The sequence below is a fragment of the Ambystoma mexicanum genome, chromosome 2p (assembly GCF_040938575.1).
Source record: "Ambystoma mexicanum isolate Mex_15411 chromosome 2p, UKY_AmexF1_1, whole genome shotgun sequence".
In the NCBI taxonomy this organism is placed as follows: domain Eukaryota; kingdom Metazoa; phylum Chordata; class Amphibia; order Caudata; family Ambystomatidae; genus Ambystoma; species Ambystoma mexicanum.
Window position 1 is genome coordinate 1,466,042,105 of NC_090923.1, and position 25,292 is coordinate 1,466,067,396.

The following is a 25,292-nucleotide window of genomic DNA, read 5'->3' on the forward strand; positions in this document are numbered from 1 at the left end:
GATCTCTTAAGTCACCTGTGGATTGGAGGATTCTTTCTCTTTACAGATCAATAATAGAGCCCCACGGTAACACACTGTATGAGGATCTTTCTGTCCATCTCAATCTCGATCAGTCTAAGGTCCGGTGAGATCTAAGGACGAGGGCATTGGACATCCTCATTAATTGTAACAACGATGTAGAAACATTAATCTCCAATCCCATGAAGACTAAGAAGGCCTTGTCAACCTCAGACTGGATCAATCTATAGATTAAATGCAGGGATCTTCTGTAGTGGCCTCTTAGTCAATGTGTCATAAGAAGTTTGGCTTTCTCCCAAAATATCCTTTAAAGTTCCCAGATGCCAAGAAAAGGCAGGACTTCCTCAGAGTTCGACTTAACCTGACCCACCCGGGAGAAGTTCTCCATCGTTGGGGACAAGGGGACAAAAGTAAAATACTTTGCCCAGTATGCAGGGATCCAAAAAAACAGACCAACGAATATCTGTTGAGAGAATGTCAGGGCACCTCGGAGGCTTGAGTGAAACATCTTGGTCGTTTTACCTATTCTCCAGACCGCCTAACTTCGAAGATGTTTTGGGAAAGGATGATAGCCGGTCATGAAACATCATTGACGATAAATGTTCTTTGTGTTCTGCAGCAGGAAGGGTTCCTTTCCACTGATTTCTGATGAAATGTAATATCTGGGGGTCTGGGTTGGGGAGACTGCCCTTGTAACTCAATTTTTGTACTGATTCTTTTCTCAAATGTTCTCATTATTTACTATTTAGAGAAATTAATATGTAAATGTGTGACATTGTTTTTTAATAATCATGCTATTAAATGCAACTGTTTTATATTTTACTGTACTTGTGAAAAAACAAATTTGGTTGTACCACAATAAAACAAAAATTTAAAAAGTATATTTAGTATGTAATTTTATTTGGTTGGAGCATATAAAAGGGGGATCACAGAGGGAGGTGTACAATGGGGGGACTGTACCTTTCAGAACAGGGATAATAACACAATGTGAATTATATATACTAATACAACATCATATGGGGATGTGATATCCCAAAAAAATGAATAAAGTATTTTTAGATGAAAAGTTACATGTGCCAAATGTAAGGATATTAACATGTTTTAAAAGACAATCTAGGAAGAGATATGATGTGTTTCAAAGTTTAGTTTTTTTTTTGTTGATAGAGGACTTGCACCACCCAGACATGAGGAACAGTCGGTATGCGGACATGAGCTCGGTTGGTAAACAGAGGGTAAATGGGAGTTGTTATATCTGCTCCTTAATACCAAACACATCAGGAGGACCCAAGGTATTTATGCCACAAGAGTATCCATTTTTGGACAATCAATGTCTTGTCCATCTAGCACTATGTAGATTGTGAAGTACATTCCAAGTGCACAGCATACGCCTTGTGGTGATGGATCCAGATGAACAGTAGTGAGCCCGCAATGCCAGAAGTCTACAGTGTTTGCAAAGACCATACATGCAGCTAGGAGTGAGCTTCGTGGCCAATCAATGGGAAGAGACTGTGCTAAACTGTATGGCTGGAAGACTTATAGGACATACAAAAGAAGTGATTCAGAAGGTGAAAAAAGTATGTCAAGAATATTGGGGGAAGCACGTGGCAAAGTTAACATGGATCGAAGCAAAAGAGAAGCCGATAAAGGTGCAGAAACAGGAAAAATATCAACTGTGCTTCTACAATGCAGGAGATGTATCTGTGGATACCAATGAAAAGTGCAGTGTGATGATAAACATTCCAAATCTCAAGGAAGAAACTGCTGCAGTGATGGATGCCTACTGGGTCTGTGGCCAGCAGGCGGTCTTGCACTTGCCACCATCATGGAGGGGCGTATACTTGCTGACCACGCTCCACTCAGCTCTTGCCGTGATTCCATAAGCACACCTAATCATGAAACCAGGGAGCATGGGTACCCCTACATCATCACCAGAGCCCAATGCTTCTGCATCCACAATACTGCCTCCTGTCTTCCGAATTCTGCCAAAGAAGAAGGAAAACATGCTTTTGAAAAGAAAGAAAATGTCTAACTAGCATCAAACTTGGCTCAATTGCTCACAGCAATACCTGATCAATACAGACTGTACAATAAACAAAAGGCATTTTTTGCTTCTCTGTTAATATCATGGATACAAGCAGCAGCTGTTGGGACATTTGAAAAGTTCAACCTTCGCGCGCCATACCACTGCAGGGGGGGTGGACATGTCATCATTGTCATTTCTGTCACTTTCGCAAATTGCTACAAATATTACAATATTTATGGTAAATGGGATAAGTGTTACATTTAGGTTACTTTTTGATATTTTGTGTAGAGGCGATACCTTTGCAGATTTTCATGCGCACAGAAACATAACAATGAAACATTGTCACATGGAGGGCCCCTCCACACTCAGGTGAAGCAGACGATCAATATGTGCAAATGGAGTTTAGCTGTATGAATGGTGCTCATGATAGTGTTTTTCTAATTTAGTAAAAGATATGAAATATATCTGGTGGGATTGCTCTGTGTATCATGGGTCTCTGCATTGTGGATTTATCAGAAGGCTGTTTTCCCCATCATGGCAAAGGTTTGCAAAAGCTTCGTCAGCAGTTGGGGTACAGGATTTTCAAGTTGCTGGAGGGCAAGGGAAGATATGATGTCTGGTGAACTGGAGAGCTCATCTTGTGAATTCATGGGGTTGTTTGAAGCAGGTGGCTTCTCCTGGGGAACTTGCGGAGAGCAGTAGTAATATATTTTAGGAGAACGATTGTGTTCTCAGAGAGTGGGCAGAACTCATGTGAATAGAAAGAGGTCAGCCACGTAGAAGTCATAAAAATCGGACACCGGACAGGTCTGGGCAATGCTGTTAGCAAACATGAATAGGTCAAAAGGGAAGCTACGTGTCTTTCTCTCGTTTTCATGTGCTTAGGCATTTTGGGGTAGATCTGTTTGCGTCATTGTTAGGAATTATATTGTTGTGTAAATAAGAGGCAAGGCTGCCACCAAATACAGAGAGGGTTTTGGGAAGGGGTGTGTTGTAAATCTAAACCTTCTAATTATAGGTTTTTAGGGGATTGTGTTATAATGTCTGTGTACAATGAACTGTGTGGGTTTTAGATTTCTCTGTACAGGACAACCAATCATGTTTGGGTGGATGACTTTGTAACGCTATCTGGGGGAGTGTATTAACTGTTGCACATTGTATATAATGTGTGTTATTTGTGTGGTTCAGGGAGACCAGGGTTAGTTTGACTCTTAGATGTCCTCTAAGCTCCCTCCCGGCCGTTGTACAATAAACTTGCTTTATGAGCAAAAGGCGCACTAACTTATTTTAGATGTGGGCCGAATTTGTGTAAAGGGGTGGAGCTAGAGGTCCATGCCTACACAGACAATGCCAATTGGTTGCAAATAGTTAGATACAAACTGATGCAGCTGGTTAATGACACTGAACAAGACTTTAATGCAATGTACCACCTGGACAGAGCGAGGCACTAACCAGGTACCCTTCCGAATACTGTGTAACTAATTGACAATTATTTTCTTTGTGTTCAATTATGGCAGTAGAAGATCCCTACGTGGAAGACGACGGATAGAAGATGCTAGGACCAATCGCATGGCATCCTTTATGGAGCAGGCTATATGTGTATAGGGTCACACCAACCAGCTATCTGGATTTGTAACCTATGCAATGTACATCAATAGTGACATTATGCACCCTTAAAAGCTACTGCTCATGCTGTTTTTACCAGAGCGCTCTGAGGCAGCAGAGTTCTTTGTTGACACTTACTTGTACTTTTATGAGATTAAACATTGTTCTCCTTGCAAGAGGTGTGTTGTGCCTTTTTTCCTAGTGGGTTGTATTTTGTCTAGTGTGAGCATGGAGAGGTTACTCTACAGTAGCGTGTAATCTGTATCTTCTAATCTATGCTATGGAATGTCTACATTGCTTGTTGCTGCCAAATCTGTTTCCTTTATCCATACTTGTGTGAGAGTACTTTTAGCAAGGCTGCTAATCTGATATATCTATTTATGCTGGGGTATGTTTACTTTTGTACATAAGACCTCCATCTATGCTACCCTTCTCATTGCTATGTTTAAAATTGGACCTGCAGATATGCTAGAACATATTGTAAGGAACTCAAGGTGGCAGCAATAAAGACAGACACAAGTGGTCACCATGCATTGCTGTTTATTAAATGGTATGCAGGTTGGTAAAATGCCTAATCTAAACCTAAATCTAAGATGGGAGCAAGCGTTGACCATCAAATGAAAATAAGGCAGTCCTAGTGGCGTTGTGTCAAATGAAAAAGGGCCTATACTACGAAACCTATTGCCAAACCTTACATCTAATACAAAAAGGGTGTGGGATAGTTTTCAAGAAAAGAAAGAAGTGTTCACAAATAATATGTCAGGATATGGTAGCCTGGGTCATCCTTCCCCATGTTTTGAGCACAGGCTAAGGTGGGATCTTGGAGCACAGTCTCAAGCTCTCCCAGCACGAGACGACAGTTCTGTTTGCAGCTATCAGGGCCGTTAATGGCCATGTGTCTTTTCACTTGAAAGTCTCTTGCCTTTGAGGGCCTAATGTATTCAAATAGCAAAAACAAATAAGTTCAGTTCCAAATACACGTTGGGTGATACTTTCACCCCTGGGTCCCCCTCTTCTGGGCAATGACCACTGTTTCTCATTTTGTTGGGTGTTAGCTTTTTCACCCCCTCCTCTTCCGGGTTTCGATCTCCAAAACAGTTCCTATCAGTATCATGGCCTTTCGGTGGTCATGTCTCCCGGTTCTGAGGGCCTGATAGGTTTACAAAAACAACAAAACAAACGTTCCCTTTGGATTTTGGTTGGGGTGATTGCTCTTCACCTCTGGGTCCCCCTCTTCTGGGCGCTAACCCATATTGAATATCAGCCTCCCTCCTCCGGGTTCACTATGACTTTCTTTTCACTTAAGTGAGATTCACTCCCCTTACTTCTTAATGTCTTTTTAGACAGTACATAGTGGACATGCCTCTGCCGGGTTCACTCTTGTCAACACACTGTTTCTTGGGACTTTAGACTTTGCCCCTCTTTTCTGGCATCCCTCCGCCGGGCACCCTCTTGCCACTGCTTCTTTGCCTTTACTTTCTATGCTTCCGGGATTAACTTCCCTGGCTTTCTCATGATGCAGGATTCACTTCCCTTGCTTTCGCCACATTTCTTAAGTGAAAGGCTTTTGATTGTATGGGATTTTGCTAGACCTCCTGTATGACCACTTTGACCTGTCTTGGCGGGACTCCTATGGCCTTCTGGTATCTGTAGTTTCACTCAGACGGGGCTTGACCAGAGTTTATCGGTGCAGCATCCATCTTCTGCCGGTCCCTTTTTGCAGCTGGTCTCCCCTTTATAATTTTTCAGTTCTCTGAACTTCTCACACTTTGCCACTTTGCCACTTTGCGACTTTCATTCACCACAGCCCGTGTCTTATTGGCTCTCCCTTCGACTCGCCGACTGTGATAAACTGCTTTACTTTCATCGTAACTGGATTCAAGGCCGGTACCCTGGTAGCAAGAGTTTCCCTCACTCCCACTTATCAGCGTTGACATGCTCCACTTACCATTGACATCTGCTGCAACACACTTGGGCTATTGTCTTCCGTCTTACGATTCCTTCTGCGGAGGTTTCATGGGTCTGCGTCGAAAAGGGCAAGGTTATGTCTCTTCTTGTCAGCATCTCAATATTCGCCACCTTTCTCCTCCTCTTGAACTGCTGGGCCTGGATAGCTGTCTCGTCTTGCGGTCTGCCTTGCTCGTAATGTGCTCTCTTGCTCCACCTTTTATTCCTGTGGGGAAGTGAAAGGGCGGTCAGGTGTGTGTTATTTTGATCAATTACCTGACTTTGTCTGACCCTTGTACTGGGACAAGTCAGGTAAACAGCTTTGGTTTTAATCTATTCTCTTGCGTGTTGTACGAAAGTGTTTGTGTCGGAAAAGGGGGGGCATTTTTTTTTTAATATCCTGCGGAAGAGGATGGGGAAATGGGTTCAAGGAAGGGGGATACCGCGTCTCCCCTGGTCCCACTCCCAGAGGACCCACCATCCCAGTGATCCTACCTCATTAGTCCATCTCCAGGAACTGGATGCAATAGCGATGCCCATGTCCTGGCCACTTGGATGACAGATCCGTGGGGTTTAGCCAGGGAGACATCTTCAGGTTTCTCACAACATGTAGCCTAAACCTGGACTGATAATTCCACTTGTTTATTATTCTCATTCCAGCACAGATGAAGAGGTCAAGTGGGCTTTAAGGGACTTCCTAATATTATTTTATTTCCTGCCAGTGCAACATCTGAAGCTATGGTTTGCTATTGTCATGAAGGAAGTGGGGACCAGGCATTCTTGGTCACCTTCATTTTTAATTTTGGCTAAAAGGTGGTGCTTCAGCATCACCTATAAACCGAAACTATTGCATTGGAGTACAGCTAGGAGGGAGATTGCATGTGAGGAGGGAAACACAACGTGTAGGTGCTTGGTTATTTACCAACCCATTGACTGCCTATAGCCATACTAATTCCTATGGCCATTTCCGCCCACTACTTGCTCCTACCCGTCTAAAACACATCTATCTGGGCTCTGGCGCAATCTTTATCAAACAGTTAACATAAAGCATTGGCCTGTCATTATGAACTGTTACTACACTCTCTGCTGAGAGTCAATGGCTTAATTACAGCTGCAAAACGCACTACTTGTGTAATAAAAATGTGTTGATGAAGTGTGCCAGCAGCTCCTTGATTTATATATGTTCTGTGCACTAAAGCCATGTTAAATACAATCACAGATAAAGCCAACAGTTTGATCTGAGTTTCTGATACTACTCACTCCTGACATGGGGCCGTATGGGAACTGTAAGTAAGGTGATAGCATAAGCGTATTTTACAAGGCAAATTCCACACCTTTAAACTGTGCTGATCCAGACATGTTTCCTGAGTACTCTTCTCCTACACTGATTCACAACCTCTCTGCCGCTCCACAGATTGTTCACCTTTTGTGTTGCACAACTCCGTAGTTACTCGCGCCTATATATAGCTTCACAACTTTTTTTGACATCCAAGTGCGGCGCCACACAGCCTCTCCACATATTGCGCTGAACCACAGCTAACTTAATGCCCTACACATGCAAACACCCTTCCCAATATTATTGTGAATATTACTATGAATGTCATCATGAAGAAGATGTGTTGACTTGTGAATGCTCATGAGTAGTTTAAAACCAGTAGTGCTTATTGCACAAACCATCATTACATTGTATCGAGTGAATTATTCTTTACAGCTAATAATGTATTAAGTGGCCATCACTTTGTTTCTCAATAAAAAAGATGTATCCACTGAAATATCGAAATGTCTTATTCCTTTGTTACTTGAATATGTTTGGTAATTATTTGTCCAAACATTTTGTGGACGATGGGTAACACAAGCCACAATAATGATTTTGGAAAGATACTTATTCATTAGTAACAAACAGTGCTTAATTTGTGCCAGTGTTTGCGGTGGGCAACACCGGCAGTCATTTTTGGGCACCGGAACATCAGGGGGCCAGCTCTCAAGTGCAATTTAAATTGTTTTGTTTGTTCTTCTTCCGCAACTCTTCCATCATAAATCATTGCAGGCCATGGAAGTTTCCCGAAATCCATTTGGCTTTAAATGGGACGATTTTATCTCCTAATGTGTGTGGGCCGATTTTCCTCCAGCTGCCTTTCATTAAAGTTTTACTTTTGTTAATTTCTTGCTGGGCTGCACCTATTGTGTCAGTTCTGCAAGAAACATGGTGTCATTTAAGAGTTCAAGAAGTGATACAGTCCTGCTCCAGCCCAGGTTGCATGGCAACGAGCCATTAATCAAGTTCCCGGGCCCTGAAATGTGATTCCTGTCACAGGCGCTGCCTGCTGCTCTCCAAACCCTGCTTCTGACAGACACTGGAGCCTCGGAGATAAAAATTACTAAAACTTGGGAAACTGAAGGTAAGCAATCCTTAAAAGGTGTAAGAGTTCATATACACGCAAGAGAATATTTCAAATTGTATTAACTCTACAAACGGCTGCTCTATGAGAGCTGAGATGCAGCCCATGCATGCATTATTTGGTACTGTAGGCAAATTGCAATGAATGGTTAAAACGCTAGTCAATCTACACCTTTCGGCATTTTCAAATAGTGCGTGTGACAGCTGCTGTAATGTGAAGTGTTAAAGAGAAATGGATTCCATTTTTAACCATGTATTTTCACGTCCAAGGATTGCTTGACAGATTTGCCTTTTTGTTTGTTTATTCTTCTCACTTCTGAGCCCTGTGATAATCAGTTGTAACATGGACCTAAGTTATGGAAATAATATTTAGCCAGTAAAGTGGATGATAATAACCTATCAAATTGGGTATTCAGTTTATCAACTTTTCATTTTGAACGCACTTGTAGGGTTCAAACTGTGGCCATCCATCCATCAGTTTGGTGGGATAAAATGACTCCAAAGTCTACGCACACCATTTCCCAGTCCTGGGCTTTCCTGAAATAACAATGTATTCTGGGACCTGTAGTCTTTTAACTTCAATTAGACATAAGTAACCGATTCATGTGATTTGCAAAAAAAGGAGCCCAGGACTGGAAAGTGGTGACCTGTTGTCATGGAGCTTTCCGCAAACTTTATGCTCAGTACTTTGTTAGCATGTCTTCTTGAGGACCTCTGAACCTCTTGGGAGATGTGGGACACTTATTTTTGGTGCCCGGGTAGATTTTTTGTTCCAGTCTGGCCCTGTATGTTGGTGTTTGTTTGTGTCAATGCTGTTTGCCTTTATGTATGCGTGCATGCAAGGAGTTGTGTGACCGGTGGATGAATGCATAGGTAAAAATGTTGTATGTGAGTGTGTGTGCCAACCCCAACTCCTACATTTATCGGCCAACAGGCCACTAAATATAGGAGTGGGGGCATGGCATCATGGTTGTACCTAGGATACAATTTCAGGGGGAGGGGCTAAGACCTAAATGTTGGGAGAAGCGCTAACTTCAGAGGCTATGGGGCAGAGGCTAACTTACTTGTGTGTGGGCATCTAACTAAATTGTGCATTCCAATGAGACTATTCTGGTGATGCTTCAATGTTACAAGCAGTTAACCCTCTCCTTCATTTCTGAAATGTCACACATATGGACTTGTCTGAGAATGAGCTTTCTTATGTCCCATGTCCCCACTTGCCTTCTTATCACTCCCCTTGCATGCAAGTGCTAACCCCACATCATGATTTCAATTGCCTAAAAATGTATGCATATGAATGCAGGTGCTAACAGTGAAATGTTTTATTAATTGAAAGACCATTGTTAACAGCGAAGCCCAGGCACCATTTAGCGTCTGTGTCCTGTTCCATCCGATATGGCTCTGTACGTCAGCCAGGCAGGGGCGCAGCCAGCCTCAACATTTTGGGGGCTAGATGACAGTTTTGAAAGCGGCTAGTGAGTGGGGTCAATAAAATAATTGCGCTGTTGGGCTCTCCACTGAGGGATGGTGTCTGGCCTTTTAGCTTTTACAGTTGAAAGGGTCCCTCAAGCAGCTGCCCCATATTGGCAGTCTTATGACACAGAAACATACTGATAGTCTGCAGCTTTTAACCACCTTTCTGAATTCTTTTGATTTCATTATTGGTTTAAGCACTCCATAGGTGCCTTGGCCTATTTTCCCAAACAGTAAGGCAAGGAGTGCCCCCCCAACATCAAGATGAAATGGGCCCCCACCAGCCCTGACACATCTTCATCCAGTCCGGCCCCACTTCCCTCCCAATTCCCTGAGCCCTGTTAGGAAGCTGAATAGCGGTTTCATATTCCCTTTGGCCATTAGTCGTACCACCCCAATTCAGTGGCTATTTAATTTCATAATGCTATTCTAATCACTTGAGGCGTGGGCCATCTAAAAGCTGAGCCCAGAAGCTAAGACATGACCAAAGCAAACATAAGTGTTGCTACGGGGCTAAACTGGACCACATTGAATGTAGGCAAGTCTAGCCAGTAATAACACTTATGGTGCACAGCCAGTCTGGACATGCTTCATGCGTCATGGCATTTTAACTGGCTGGGAGTCCTTGTATGGTAATACTGGCATATATTGCTGCAGCCTGCATGCACATACATTGGAACAACCAGCATGAATATATGTTTATACTGGCATATGTTGGGGGCAAAGGATGGTGACTTGCAACTATTAGGTTGTTCCATGTGCTACCATACAAAATCAATTGCAAACTGTATGGCTTTCTACCCAATTTGCAAAGAAAGTGCTGTAAAATGCATCATTTTAACCCACTGTTTCAAACATTTTCGTGGGAGTGAGAAACCGCCTCAAGCGCCCCTTGGTTGGTTTGTTTTCCCTTACTGTGCTCTGTCGATCCTGCATAATTGGTGCAAAAATTTAAGCATCTTCAGTTCAGAAATTCACCAGCCTCTACTGTACCTCATCTATCTGTCACTGTGTATGATATGTGTTTTAATGCGCACACAGGGGCAGGGTTCCCCTCATGCACCACACGCTGTCATGCCATCCAACATATATTTATGCATATGATACAAAAGTTAGTCTGGCATAAACCTCTCTTCAGTAGAGAAATATAACTTTGCTGTAGTTGATTTGCAGGTGTAGTCAAGCATATTTGTGTCCTCCACACAAACGCAAGGGGAGATTTCTCGCATCTCCAGTTTGCAGCAGTGCCTCCGCTGGCCCAATGCAAACATTTTTAAGGGGGCCTCATCAAATGTTTTTCCCCGGGCCTCACCAACCCTTGTGACAGCCCTGGGGACCAGCAATAGCAATACAACAACAAACTGTTGCAAACAGCCAATGAAAACTACCATTCTGTTGTTACTATGCAGTATTTTGATACATTCTGTATAGTAACCAGAATGTGCAGTTTTCATTGGCTGTTCTAACTGACATGGTGACGTGTTGTTATTGCCACAGGAGGTAGTGCAGCGCCACCTTCGTTTTACAAGTTACTGTGAACTGAAGGTGTCTAGGCGTGGCGTTGGTCTTCGAGAGAGCTTGCTCAACTGCTTTGTTGCGTGCGGCCTAGTTGCTGGGGGCTGGGCCCTGCTTTTTCACTCACAATAATGCCTGCCAGTCTGTCACTGCCCCCTCGAGGCCCCGACAGGAGACAGAGAGTCCCCACCAGCAGCTGACTTCAAAATCAGGTAAGTGGACACTCTCTGACCATTTAACTTAAGCAGTGTGAAGATTCCAAGGTCCGGAACGGCGGCGCGGTCCCCTGGTGGTGTCCACACTCCTCTTGGGGCCTGGCTGGGCCTGGGCCTTTGCCAGGACCGAGGACCCAGAGCCAGGACTCAGGAGTCACTGAGCCAGGAGGACACCAGGAGACTGTGCCGCCGCCCGGGCCCGGCTGTCTTGTGTTCACGCTTCTAGTCACAGAGATAGCCCCCCCACCACATACAAAGGCAGATGTCTGTCTGAAGCCCTTTTGAGAGGGAGAGCGAGTGCACCACGAATCGCTAGCTTTGGTCCTGGTGGTTAGTTGGACACGACGTAAGCAGAGGACTGTCTGTTTGCGGTTGTTTCGTTCAAGAGGAGTCAAAGAGGGACCAGCATCTTTGTCATCGTTCTAGTCATGTGCGTCACGGTTCTCATCAGTGGCCATTTGTGTGGATGTCCTCGAAGGCTCTGTTTTGTTGTAATTTGGCACTCCTACTCCTTTGAAGTCAGTGGCGTTTGGTGTTTACTAGTGATTTTCATTTGCCTCAGTGTTGAACCCTGAAGTGACTTTATACATTTCTTCATCCATGTTTTTTTTACCAGGTGTTTGCTGCCAGTACTAGGTGGCTCTTGTCCCCCAACGTGCATTTCCCCCTTGGGAATTCAGGACGGTGTAGGTATGAGGCCAGTATTGTGCCCTCCAGGAGTTCTGTTTTCAGAGCTGTTATGTTGATTTTTACTGTGCACAGCACAGGCTCTTCCAGTTCCGAAATGTTTTTCTGTCATCAAAGTGAGTACCCCAGATGTTTTCAAACTATATTATGATAGGGTACCGTGGAACTCGTGTTTGTTTATCAGGCTGGTAGGGGGCGCTCTGCCTTCGCAGGTGTTTCCCGACCTTTTATCATCCTGAATACAATGCTCACATGGGTTTTTAATGTGCTGCCTATGGTGTTGGTGTGAGGCGCTCCAATCTTTGCTCCGACTTGCGTGCCATGTATTATTTAGACTTTGCTAGTCTTTGTACTATGGGTCCAGGGATTGGGATGGCACAGCGTCACCCGTCACGTAGTCCGGTTATATGTAACTATAGGGTCCCTCACCGCTACGTAGGGGGCTCATTACGTTGTCCTCGGTTTCCCTTCCATCTGTGTCCCAGGGACTTCAGGCGGCATGGATTGGGAGTCCAGCTGTATGTGTTTCAAAAAACGATTACCACGTTTTGGATACACAATGAGTTTGGATGTTGCTTGGTTCGGGTGATCAGTACTTTTCTATGTACCCCAGGCAGGAAATATCACTTTTGACCCCAACTCATAATAAAGATCTTATTTAAAAAACAGGTGGTATTTACAATATCACTTTTTTTACCATTACCACCATACTCATAATGTTCCACATGGAGTAAAACATACATACAAGGCTGACACTGGGCATGAGCAGGCAGCTCTAGAAATCATGATGTGGGGTCTGCAGATGTTCCCGAGCGGCGAGTCATCATAGGGCAGGCCAGTTTATTTATTTATGAATTGTTCGCCTAACAAGCAAACAATAAATAAATAAAATGGTAAGCCATCTTGACGTGATTGTTGCTTGGCATGCTTGTATTGCAGCGCACAAGTACATAACACCCATTGCAGTTTATTAACATTTGTCAGCGCGCCCTCAGGCTAAAGAACTGAAAATGCACATACGTGTGGTGTGGCCAGATTCTTGCTGGCCCCATGGCAGCAGGTTGGGACACAGAGTTCGGTGTCAGGGTTATGTAATAATCTAATAACATATTGTTTAATGTAGCGCTACAAACCCTCAGGTATCTAAGTTGATATTATTATCCCACTTCGTGGTACTCAATTCCTCAACCTTAAAAGGATAAAGGACTGAGTTGGCCCTGACAGGATTTGAACCGGCATCAGCAAGCTGTGCACAGATGACAGAATGAGCACTCAACTTGCTGTGCTAACTACAAGAAGTTAAGAAAATATTTTGGTAGATTGCTCACAAGTGTATTGTTCACACCATAGCAAACATTCCATAACGTCACCTAGCAATAGCATAGCATAGCGAAACATAACATGACCCAGCACAGCATGCCATAGTGTAATAAAAGAAGCATAGCATAGAGTACCATAGCACAGCATACTTACATAGTACAGCACAAGACTAATGAACATACCATAATACATTTAATAAAATAACACAACTAAGTATAGCAATGAATCATAGCATAACCGCGCATAAGGATGTTTCATGAGCACGTGTCACTTCTTTTAACAGTGATCGAATGCATGCGACAAGTGTTTATCTAGGCCATGCTGCGAGGTGGTATGGGTATTGAAGTACAACTATGAAAGTGCTATGTGTGTTACATGCATATCGCAGAACGTTGCTGCTTAACACTCACTGGCTACCGAAACACCCGTTACAGCTGGACGATTGGCCTTGTGACTGAGTCCTTTGGCCTTCACGGATCTGAGAATGAGCTCCACCTTCCCGTATCACACAGCTGTCCATGATATTATGGAATCTATCATGTACTCAGACTGAAGGCCACTGTAGTGCAGGGGTCTGCATCCTGTGCCTAGTGCTTTCCCCATCCATCCCACTACTAGCCTGTACCAGCAGTTGCTGCAGCACCAAACATGTGACATGGAGCAACAGCAGTGTGATGGGCTGGTGGTGCGTCGATCTAGGTCTAGCACTGAACTGGCCTGGGCCGTGGCACCCGCACTGCCCCGGGGCCAGCATTATTGGGCCAAGATTTTTTGGGCCCTGGCACTTATTTTTTTACAAATTAAGCACTGGTAACAAGTGTTGTTACTGTGCTGTCTGGGCCATTTGCACATTACTAGCTATTAAAAGTTAAATACTTACACGTCCTTGATTATTTTGATAGTTTCATGCATGTTCTGCATGTTGTACGTTCCATTCCTATTTCACTGTGACAGTTTTGTGAGTGGTGTCATGCCATATCATTGCATTTCCATAGCCTTAGCCTTTCCTGAAATATTTACAGCAAATCTTTTTATTTTCAGTTAGTCCTGTTTTAAAGACTGGAGTGGGGGTGGGGGGGCTGGGGGCAAAATAGCTAGGTGCAAATCACATTATAGCCCCCTAACCATTGGTTTGCAGAGACAAATCAAAATGCTTCCTTGAAGTGCATTCGAGCTCACTGATATTGCAGTCTGATGTCATGTGTGAGGTGTGATCAGGCCTTGTAGACTTGCAACATTTTAAATGGGAAAGAAAAACTACAAGTCTCAGGATCCAAAGGGAAAAACAGAGGATTGGATGGCCTTCTCATGCATGGCCACTTGAGAGCTCTGGAGTCAAATGTTGGCAATTAAGTTGTGCTTTAATTGCTGCCTTTAAGCCACAATTATTGGCATGGGAAGTTAATCTATGAGAGAGATGGGATGTGATGGGGGACAAACATGATGTGGGTGTTATTTGGATATTTATCCACCCATTAACCACTCATGGCCATGCCTGTCCTCATTCTCAACCACACTCTGCCCCTCCCAATCTAAAACACATTTGCCCAGGATCTCTTTAAGCTAGGTCTGTGCTTTTAAGGGGGAGCCTCTCCTATGTTATCTCCAAGCAGTCCGCTGTAAGGTTATGGCATGTTTGCAACTACTGACCAGCTCCTGGTGTAATCAAACTGTCTCAACCAAGTATGCCTTCAGGCACCTGATTTATGATCAATATATGCTTCCTTCATCTGTTCCTTGCACTAAATTCCTGTTAATAATACATATTGGCAAAGCCAATAGCAGTTGCTCTTGTATAGACATTAAATAGGCATTTGCCGTGGACAGTCCTAATATAATCCGGTTCCAACACCATTTGCCAGCTGTTGCTATCTTATGGCCAGATGGTACCATCATGCCAGTGCCTGGAAAATGTCTCTCCAATCCCTACATAAAAGCCCAAACTGTTTTTTGCCAATGTGTGTTTTAGTTTGGAGTACTGCATTCCAAAGTTGTCTGTGCCACTGTGAGTCCAGATGACTCAAGATATACTTGACCCTAATAAGAATTCAACTTGGCTGGATATGGCTGCAGGGTCTTGACCAGTGAGTAAAATATGCACTTATGAACTATTTTCCTACCTGATGTTGAATCACACTGCTTGCTTTTTAATATTGTCTTGCTGAACCGGCCTCATTACATATATTTTGCTAAAAAAAGATCAACTTAATTCAGTTCTATTGCTGCTCCCTGTGTAATAGGGAATGGACTAAATCGGTTTAACTTAAAACCTAATCTAATGTATTGTAAAGTGGTGTTACATAGCGCCCTTCTTCTAATAATATTGGTATCGCTGCACATTCCTCTGTAAGAAAGTTGGGTCGGGGGATGTTAGTCGGATAGCGGAAAGACAGTTGCAGAAGAACATTGGCCCTCATTCTAAGTATGGAGGTCCGGTAATAGGGTGTTGGTAGCAACCTGCTGACACCCTTTTTGGACTGCCATACAATGAGAATGCTGGTAGGGGCCATGGACCCCTGGCAGGCCTGACCTGCCGGGTTTTCAGGCCCCTGCCGGCATGTCTCTCATTGTAGCAGCGGCACCGTTAGCAACAGTGCCGGTGCTTCGGTGACCCCATTTACATGGAGCCCTTTGGGACTCCATGGAAATGGGGGTAAACCGTTACCACTGCCACTTGTGATATCCTGGTGGCACCAGGATATTAGGCGATGGTAAGGATGTTACGGGGTTGCTGGTAACCCGCCGCCTACTGTCGGGTTTTACCAGCAACCCCGTAATGAGCTCCATAGTGTAGATGGGTGCAGGTTGAAAGTACCCACCATGTGTATTTCGTATGAACATTCTTTGTGATGTGTATGGATGGGTGCCGGTTAGCCGCGAGGGCAGGCTCCAGATAGCGAGGGGCTGTTGATAGAGGGAAAGAAAGATGTTTGCAATAGTGTAACAATGAAGAAAAGTGGTTTAGTTCCACTTGTCCGAATGTGTTATGTAGGATACCGCAAACAACGGTGTCCCAAAATCCAGCTCTGACCACATACATGCCTTACATCTAAACAAGGTAAAGAAAATTGAGTAGCAAACTGATTAGCCTGTTTCTTTGCTGCCTAATGCAGCTTCATTTTCTAATGTAAGCGATGGATCTGTATTTGAGGAGAAGGATGTTGGCCTCATTCCTTATTATGCTAACACCCAGGCATTGCAGTAAACCACTTTGCTTCATTTTTCCCCTAGTGCAAAATATCTTCATGTAAAAAGGGTTAGACCAAAAGTTTCCTCCATTCCTCATTATGCAACCGAGACAACTGGTGTAAAAATCATCTCGCTCCAGTTATTTCACATCACCTGGCCTTAAATTCCCAGATGTTGATTACATCCATGCATCTAACCCTTGTTTGATGTTTTCCTTCGGGCAGGAGGGAATTTGCTGAACTCATGGAGAAGTTTGGCTGCCACAGTGACAGCGGGTCCTCACGAAGCTCTCCGACCATGTATAGTGGAGGTGAGATTTCCTTCTTATCAACCATTGTTTGTATTGTTCTGTGTGAAGTGAAAGTAGAAATGGTTATAGTTTTTTTTTAACAATGGGCGTGCACACTAGAGGTCCAGGTTACAGAAACGTTGCACCACTGCAAGTAAAAGTTGCACAATATTAGCACTAGAGCCACGTTTTCCGTTTGACAAAATCCTATGCGTTCAATGCATTTTGGTAGCAGGGCAAGGTTTCTCCCAGTACAACTTCGGACTGGTTTAGCACCAGGGCAAACTTTGCCCTGGTGCAAAACTGCATTGAACGCATATGTTTTTGTGCTAGGGCAATAATAATAGGCTGTTTGTACTAAGGAAAGCTTTGCTCTAGTGCTAATACTGTGCAAAATGCCACTTGCACTGATGCAAGGTTTCTGCAGTCTGGCAGCTGTAAACATCCCTATTGTTAAAACATTTGAAAATGTGTGTTTTGGATAAAACCAAATAATTTGACAACTGTGGCAAGGAAGAAAAATGGGGCAAGACCTTCCAATAATAACAGTATTATTTACGTGTAATGTTCATTCCACTTAGTCCTGCTCTCTCGCCTCAACACTTGCCTTTTATGCCACATGACAGGAATCCATCTCTAAATTTTGTTTTGGTCCCGCCTCCTCTTCACGTAGAGGTATAATACCCTCACTCTCCCGCAATCCCTCATTTACTTACTCCAAGGAGGCGCCCTTCCATTCATCCGGAGGATGTGGAGGGATCTCAGTGCGGTGATGAGGAAGAGCAGCAGTGGGAGTAATGAAGATTGCCAGTAAGTAATCAAATCATTACATCAACATTCCTCTTCCTCATTCTGGAACTTAACTTTTGCGGCATACCAAAGGCCTGTTAATGGAAGGCTCCATTAAAAAAACACACTGGGCCTCATTATAAGTTTGATGGTCCGGTAAGTACAGTACTGGTAAGTTTGCCGGTACCGTAGTTACCGGACCGGCAAACTACGAGGTCTGCCCGCGGGTGCCTGACAGCCCGGCAGGTCCTACCTGCCGTGCGGAATGTCACCCGCGAACAGACATACCCGGTAGCACTGGCACCGTTATTGGGGTTCTGGCGCTACCGTCTCCCCATTCCCATTGAGCCCTGTTGGGCTCAAATGGGAATGGGGAGTAATAAATACCGGCACCCAGCAATGGGCAATTACCAAGTCCGGCGGGGCCGGAATGCCCCGGTAATTGCCCATTGCCGGGTGCCGGTAAAAAAACGACTCCGGCAGCAGACGTGCCGGTAATTACTGGCACGGCTCCCGCTATAGTCGTAATGAGGCCCACTGACTCAGTGTATTCTGTTGCACCCCCCACCAATTCATTCCATGGCATGTCCGTCTCCAACAATCCCTAATGCACAGCAGACCTCACTACACTCTCGCCAAAGGCGATGTCAAAGGCCTGTTAATGGAAGGCTCCATCAAAAAAACACACTGGGCTTCATTATAAGTTTGCTGATCCAGTAAGTATAGTACCGGTAAGCTTGCCGATACCGTAGTTACCGGACCGGCAAACTACAAGGTCTGCCCGCGGGTGCCTGTCAGCCCGGCACCCTGTTTCTTCTTTTGCCATTTGCTTTGTGGAGTTTGCAGAACCTTCCCTTTTTCAGGAGGCTCTCCCACTGTCTCTTCCACATGCTTTCATATGTCTTTTCTTTTTGCATTGTGTCCCCATTGCAGTTGTCAGAACAGTAAACTGGAAACAATGTATCCAATCAGGTTGCCGCATTCCATTCAATTCAGAAGAGCCCTGCGCTTGGTCCGAGTGTGCTTTCAACCTCTGAAACCAACATGGCTGCAGACGTGCCTGAACAGTTTGCGTAAGCCAGATCTAACCACTGTAACCAGCACACCAGCTCACTGCCACCCTGCAGCAGTACCAGCTACTTACCAGCAGATCATGCCTATCAGACATATTGTTGGTAAAGTGATTGCTGTCTCGCTTGCACTTCACTGCACCCCAGGAGCCTCATTCCACCAGCCGGTCCTCTAGCCTCCCTCATAGATTTCCGATTTCCTGGGCACAGGTTGATCCCCTCTCCCAGTACACCCAGTTGCTGAGTCACCATTGGATCTGCACATTTGTCCAAGTCCTGGCACTCTCCTCCCCTCAACTTGGCCCATTCGGTCCTGGAACGTTCCTCCTCCAACTGACAATCTCGCCACTTCTATCTCAGTCCTGAAGGCGGTACATCTACCTGTCACCTCACAATAGCCCAGCAAGGAGTTTCCATGGTAGATGCAGGGTGGTCATGTAGTCCCAGCATGATGGCTGTAATGCTGCACTCCCTCTACAGCGAAGGGTGAAGGAAAACACACAGAGCCGTGATGAGCTTTTTTATTTTCTGTACCGCTGGGAACTGCCCGTGTGTGGGAACCCTGCAGTGTGCATGCCCACCAGATTCGGTGTCACTGGGTTGGCAGACACCCACCGGTGGCAACGGCGGGTTACCACCAACCGCGTAATGATGCCCAATGTCTCAAATATCTTCAATAAGACTCACAGGCCTTTGAATACACCCAACAGGTCTCGAGTGTAGTACTGACGGCTCACCTTCTTCTTCGGATCCTGGCCCAGTGGACTCCTCACCAATAAGCTGTTTTTCGTCACTCTCCTCAGCATCTCTCTCAACATATCTCTTGAACTGAGACACATTTTGTGTGATTACTCGACCAGGTGATTAGGGCTTGCCATTGATCCCTTCACATGATTTTCTGTCAGAGGTAGTGGATCAAACCTTGAATCTGACTTCTTCTGTCTTGCGACTAACGAGTATCTGTCTGCAGCTTGTACTGCCGACTCCACGCCATGTCTCTGATGATCCGCATATTGCTTCATATTCTGTTTCTTCACCGGATCCATGACAGCAACCTCTGGTACATATGCAGGAGGAGGCCCAGAGAGATGAGGAAGCCTTGTTCTCACGTTTCCACCAAACATCAGCTCTGCCAGACACTTTCCTGTGGGACCGTGTGGCGAATTCCTGTAGTCTCGTAACATGTTGCACAGAGCCTGATTGATTGACATAGACCATAGCTCATTCTGCTGTAACACTGTCTTGAGACTACTCTTGAATCTCTCTACCATGCCATTTGCCTGAGGCCACAGGGGATTTACTTTTCTATGACTAATCCACAAGTATTTTATGAATTGCACAAATTCCATCCTACTGAATGGGGGCCCATTGTCTGGCTTAAGTACGTCTCGAATCCCCCAGGCGGAGAAGATATTATCCAGCTCCAGAAGTATTGTACTGGCCGAGGAAGAGGAGACCATCTGTACAATGGGAAACTGAGTACTCATCCATGACCACTGCCGGTATTTGCCATCTCTGAATGGCCCAAAGAAATCAACCGCTCCATGACTAGGTCTGACATTCGGAGAGGTCCTGGATTGTCCAACTGTGCCATGCTCTGACATGGGTGACACACTTTGATCGTATGTTCAACAAGTGTCTCGATCCCCGGGAACCAAATGGTGTCTCTGATATGTCATTTCGTGGCTAAAGCCCCTGGGTGACCTTCATGCACCAAGTCAACAGTTTGCTGTGGAAGCAGTGCCAGAATGAACAGATGATTGCCTCTCAGGACAAGTCCTTCTGTGGATACAGAAATCGTCCTCCTTCCCCTGCTTGCATGCACGCAGGTCAGCTACTGAGATGTCTCTCACTGGGACACTATCAACTCCTGTGACCTTCCGCAGAGTGCCATTGAACTGAATGCATTCACCAATGATCACAGGAGTTATTGGCTTCCATGGATACCCCTCCGGATGAGTCAGGATGTTGGATCCCAATTCTGAAGTCAAACTCCTGCAACATCAGGCCCAATCCCTCTATTCTCTGGGGCATCTTGCACTAGGGGTTTCCATATGTGGCGACCAGAGCTTAAGGGTCTGTAATTACGGTGAATGGCTTACCCAGAAGGAAAATAATAAAATGTTCACAAGCACACACTACGGCCAGTCCTTCCTTCACTGGTTGGAAATATCCTCTCTCTGCATCAGACAAACTTTTGTTAGCATATGCTATTACTGCTCTCGGGATTCTCTTCTCAGACAATGTTGAGTTAGAATCTCTCCCAGACCGACCCAGGCTCGCATCCACCGTCAGTTTTGTGCACACCGACCAATCAAAATACGCCATATGCTCAGCCGATGCAATAACATGCTTGATTTGATGAAAAGCTGTCTCACACTTTCGTGACTACTGAAATGCAACGCCTTGCCTGGTGAGTTCTCCCAACAGCGAACTCATGGTGGCGAAATCTCTGACATATCATCATATCATCTGTATTAACTGGTCATACCTAAGAATGATCGGACATTGCTGACATCTCCCAGAGGCGAGATTTCGGAGATGGCCTTGACCTTACAAGGGATCAGGACTTATTCCTTTTTGAGAGAATACGTGTCCAAAGAACTTTAGGCACGATTTATGAAATGCACATTTGTCACAATTGAGAGTTAGCCCTGTGTCCATCAGTGCATTGCAGACTTGTGTCAGGGCTTGGTCATGTTGTTGTGTTGTGTCCCGAAATAACAGGATATCATTTCTGTAGTTCAAACAGTTCTGCACATGCTGGATCACTCTGCAAATACTCTATTGGAAGATCTCGACCGCTAACGAGATCCCAAAGCACAATTATTTGTAGAGAAATAGTCTCATGTGCGTAGTAAACAACGTTCTGTATCTGGAATGTATGTCAAGCTCAATCTAATGGTACCCTTTGTTTAAATCGAGTTTTGAGAACACTCATTCTCCATTCAGTAGAGTGATCATATCATCCAGATGCATACCAGGATGTCTCTCTCTTCCAATCGCTTTATTGGCCTGTTTCATGTCAACACCGATGTGTATATCCCCAACAATGCCTTTCTTGTCCACTGCCACAAAGCTTGACACCCAGGGAGTAGGACCGAAGCTAGCTCAATAATGTCACTGTCCAGTAGGCATTGTATATCCTTCTCAACTTGTTGCTGCTAGGTGGATGGGTATTCTCCTCGGGTTCTGTGCCACCAGAGTGACCGAATCATCGATGTGAAGGGTCACTGGATCCTCTTTGAGCTGCTCCAAGCCCTGGAACAAAGAGAGAAAACACTGCACTATCAGATGAGTGTGCTGCATGGCCTACATCATGACTGCAACGTTCATTGCTAATGCCATCGCTCCTCCTAGGAGATTACCTCATCTTGGAGCACATGAATTTTGGAGGACACTTGCTTTTCCTTGTGTCTCATAGTCATGTAGAATGTTCCATGATTTACTACAGGGCCCTTCGTGGCCCTTCGTGGCCCATTGGAAGACTCGTTGTTCAGAGGGTAGCAGAACTGGAGGTGAGTCATCTTCTTGAACTCAGAGATGCACATATGTTCAACATTGCACCGGGTCCATGACAAACTTAGCTTCATGTTCACCCACTAACATAACAACATCCCTCGCAGGGAGCGCGAATAGGTCTGTCATCATGCATGCATAGTCGTCCCTGTCCCCACTTCTGGAAGGTGGAGGTGATGGAGAATGCCCTATTACTTGCCGGATGTGACTCACCAGGACACTCTGTGCACTTGCACCCCTTCTCCCCGGCATAGGTCCATATCCACGAACCTTGTGCCTAAATGGTATGGAATTGCTCAGGTCTTGTCTCGATGGTGCTGAATTGCATACAGTTTCTAAGTAATTTTCTCTGTCACAGTTGCTACATTTTTGCCCCATTGCTGGGCACTTCACTCCTTCCTCATGAGGGAACTGCAGGCTGCAGCAATAGCATTTTCCCTTTGACGAGTATCTCCTTGGATGGTACTGCTTATGTATTTGTTCCTGATACCACGTGTAATTTGGTACACTTGTTCCTTCATGACATCTTTGCCTGTTCCTGTTTCAGTTGCCTGCTCCTCTGCTCTTGCATCCGTTCTGGCTGTTTGTAATATGGTGGCCAGAGGAAGAGCTTCCTGCAGCAATTTCTTCCTCAACGACGATAACAGAGATCCTCCTATGATTTAGAGCCAAATGGCCTCTTCATTTGTGAAGTTATGAATTTCACAGTGAGCCACTAGTTTACGCAACCGGGTCGCAAAGGCATCCATGCATTCCCCCCGCCACTTGGCAGGCACTGCGGAAGGTGTCACTCGTGGTCGATGTTGCGTTGCAGATCGAAAGGTGCACGTAGGGCTTCTTTTAGCCCGGTTTAGGAGTCAATTTGATTGGTCGGGAAAGTGGGAATGAGATCTTCCACTTCATCTCCCAATAAGTTGATCAGAAGCCTTCTTGTGAACTTGTCGGCCAAATTCTAATTGGAGGCTGTCAGATAGTTCTCAAAGTGCCTCAAGCAGCGCTCCCCTCTCGGATCTAGAGCCCGTTGATTGCTCATGTCAAAGGGCACAGGATGATGAAAAGCAGCAGCAGCATTGCAGGCATCTTTCCCTGCCTTTTCAGTGTCTGACATCTTATTGAGCTCGCTCTGCTGCTCACCACTGTCAGACTGAGCATGTGAAGTTCAGCAGGAGGCAAGCACGCTTAGGCGCATCATCCGAGGTTGTGATCCCTCACCTTATGGACGTAGCGCTTCTGAAGGTGCACCGGATGTCATTTCTTAATTTGTTTTTGTTTATTTTGCTCTCGATGAGGAATCCCATCCTCATCACCAATGTAGTGTGGAGCTGCGCTCCCTCCACATGGCAGTGAAAGGACAATGCAAACACACGGAACCGTGATGTGTAGAGAACTTCTTTATTTTCTGTAGCTCCGGGAACTGCCCGTGCGCGGGAACCCTGCAGTGTGCATGCACGCCGCTCAAGGAGCCGGTTGGCTACCTTCCCATGTCACGGCCACCTCATAGGGCGCGGCGCGCACACTGCAATGTTAACACTGTCATGTTGGCCAGGTAAATGTTTTACCAGAGAGATTGTGGGGTAGTGACCATAATATGTCCCCACATGACGGGAGCCGGAGGGGCTGGACTAACAGAAAACTGGGAGATGGGTTCCTGTGATGGAGGCGAATGCTTGAAATGGTAAGTACTGGGACGAGGAAGAGAGTCATGGCGGTAATGAGCAGTAGAACAAATGAGTACATTATAAATATGTGTCAGGCTTTAGCACTGCTAAGGGGTGGCAAGAAGGGGAGATTGGTGAGTGGGAGGGGCGGCGTCATGAGGGGTTTGCTCTCTTTCTCGTCCTTTCTGTGAGAGTTATCCTAAATACCCCTTATATGTATGCGTTTCATGCATTGGTAAAGTGACCCCCCCCCTTTAGATGCTTTGGGCATGCTGTGGTCTAACTGTGCATCTCTCCTTCAGGTAGATATCTGGAAAGCACCTCTTCGGAGTCTTCTTCTCGCTGCCCGAGTCCTCAGCTCATGAGCCCAGCCAACTGTTATGGGCCTTTTCCAGGAAGCGCCGGACTCTCGCCACACTCCAGCTGCACTAAGTAAGCAACATACAAAGACAACAGGGTTCGAGTCTCGACAATCCCAGCTTTCTTCAAAGCAGAGGGGGGGTTTAAATGGTTTGGCTTTCTCTCTCTGATGTCCCTTTATCTGCATTCATGTAATATGCCGGATCCTTGTCGATCACCTTTTCTGTGCTTTGGTGCCTATTTAAGATCTAGGCACTGGGGCATAACTACAGCCTGGTTATTGTGTTGTGTGCTACATCAAAAGAAACAGATTTTGCCTCAAACAAAAGTGGAGCAACATGTGTTTATGTATTCCTTGTTGCATGAACAGAAATAAACCAGAAATCGGGTTTGCGTTCAGCTTTCTTGCCCAGGTGCAAGATGTTAAGCAGTAGAGTTACAGCTACATTGGGGGCAAGCTCTATTTTATTCATTCCACTCCATTGCAAACCCTGCATGTCTTATGGATGGATATATGGCACCTGTTGCTCCATTCCACATTAGACAAGCAGCACAACTGCTACTTTGCTCAGTTTTAAGCACCGTTGCGAAGTTAGATCATCTGCTTCCAGACCTGCAGCAAAGACAAGTAGGAGATGTTAGCTCCAGGCCTGATGCGCCCACCCCCACAACATTCACAGCACATGTTCTGTCACTTTCCTCTCCTACTCCATCTAAACCAGTCCTTAACCCAGGACCTCAGTGCTTGGCAACTATATGTTTACCCAATCTAGTGCTTAAGGCAGACACTGCCTGCTTCCTGTTTGGCCCTGTAGAATTACTAAGCGTCATTGATCTGACTACAAGATATCCACAGGTGGTCCTAACTGGTGGAATTAGGAAGGGGGCAGATTTCGGCATGCTGCAGTGAATTATGCATTTATAGCCATGTCTGCCAGCTTCAAAAATGCTACCGTGAATTCTGAATTTATAGCCATGCCTGCCAGCTTAAAAAATGCTTCAGCTACGATGCAGTGGATGGTGAGTGGATGGTGAAATGGTTCGGGGTCCAAACACCCAAAACAAAAGCCCAACTTTGGGAAAGGAGGCATGTGAAGACCACCTCTTGCAAAGTCAGTCATTTGTTTCCGCCCCTCTCATGGTCCCTGTTGGGGGGGTCCCACACTGCCCTCACCCTCCGTTCCAGAGCCCTGCTGCACCCTGCGACCCCTCACTTA

General features: G+C 45.3%; 1 protein-coding gene across 3 annotated transcripts in view; it reads left to right on the forward strand.

Annotated features, from left to right (window-relative positions):
• Positions 1–25,292, forward strand: part of LOC138567624 (syntaxin-binding protein 4-like) — an 839,836-nt gene that overhangs the window by 435,493 nt on the left and 379,051 nt on the right. For all 3 annotated transcript variants that reach the window (XM_069646045.1, XM_069646044.1, XM_069646046.1), the window contains 2 exons: positions 16,615–16,700; positions 24,018–24,147. In XM_069646045.1, coding sequence (XP_069502146.1) covers positions 16,615–16,700; positions 24,018–24,147 — 216 coding nt within the window. The remainder of the gene's footprint in view (positions 1–16,614; positions 16,701–24,017; positions 24,148–25,292) is intronic.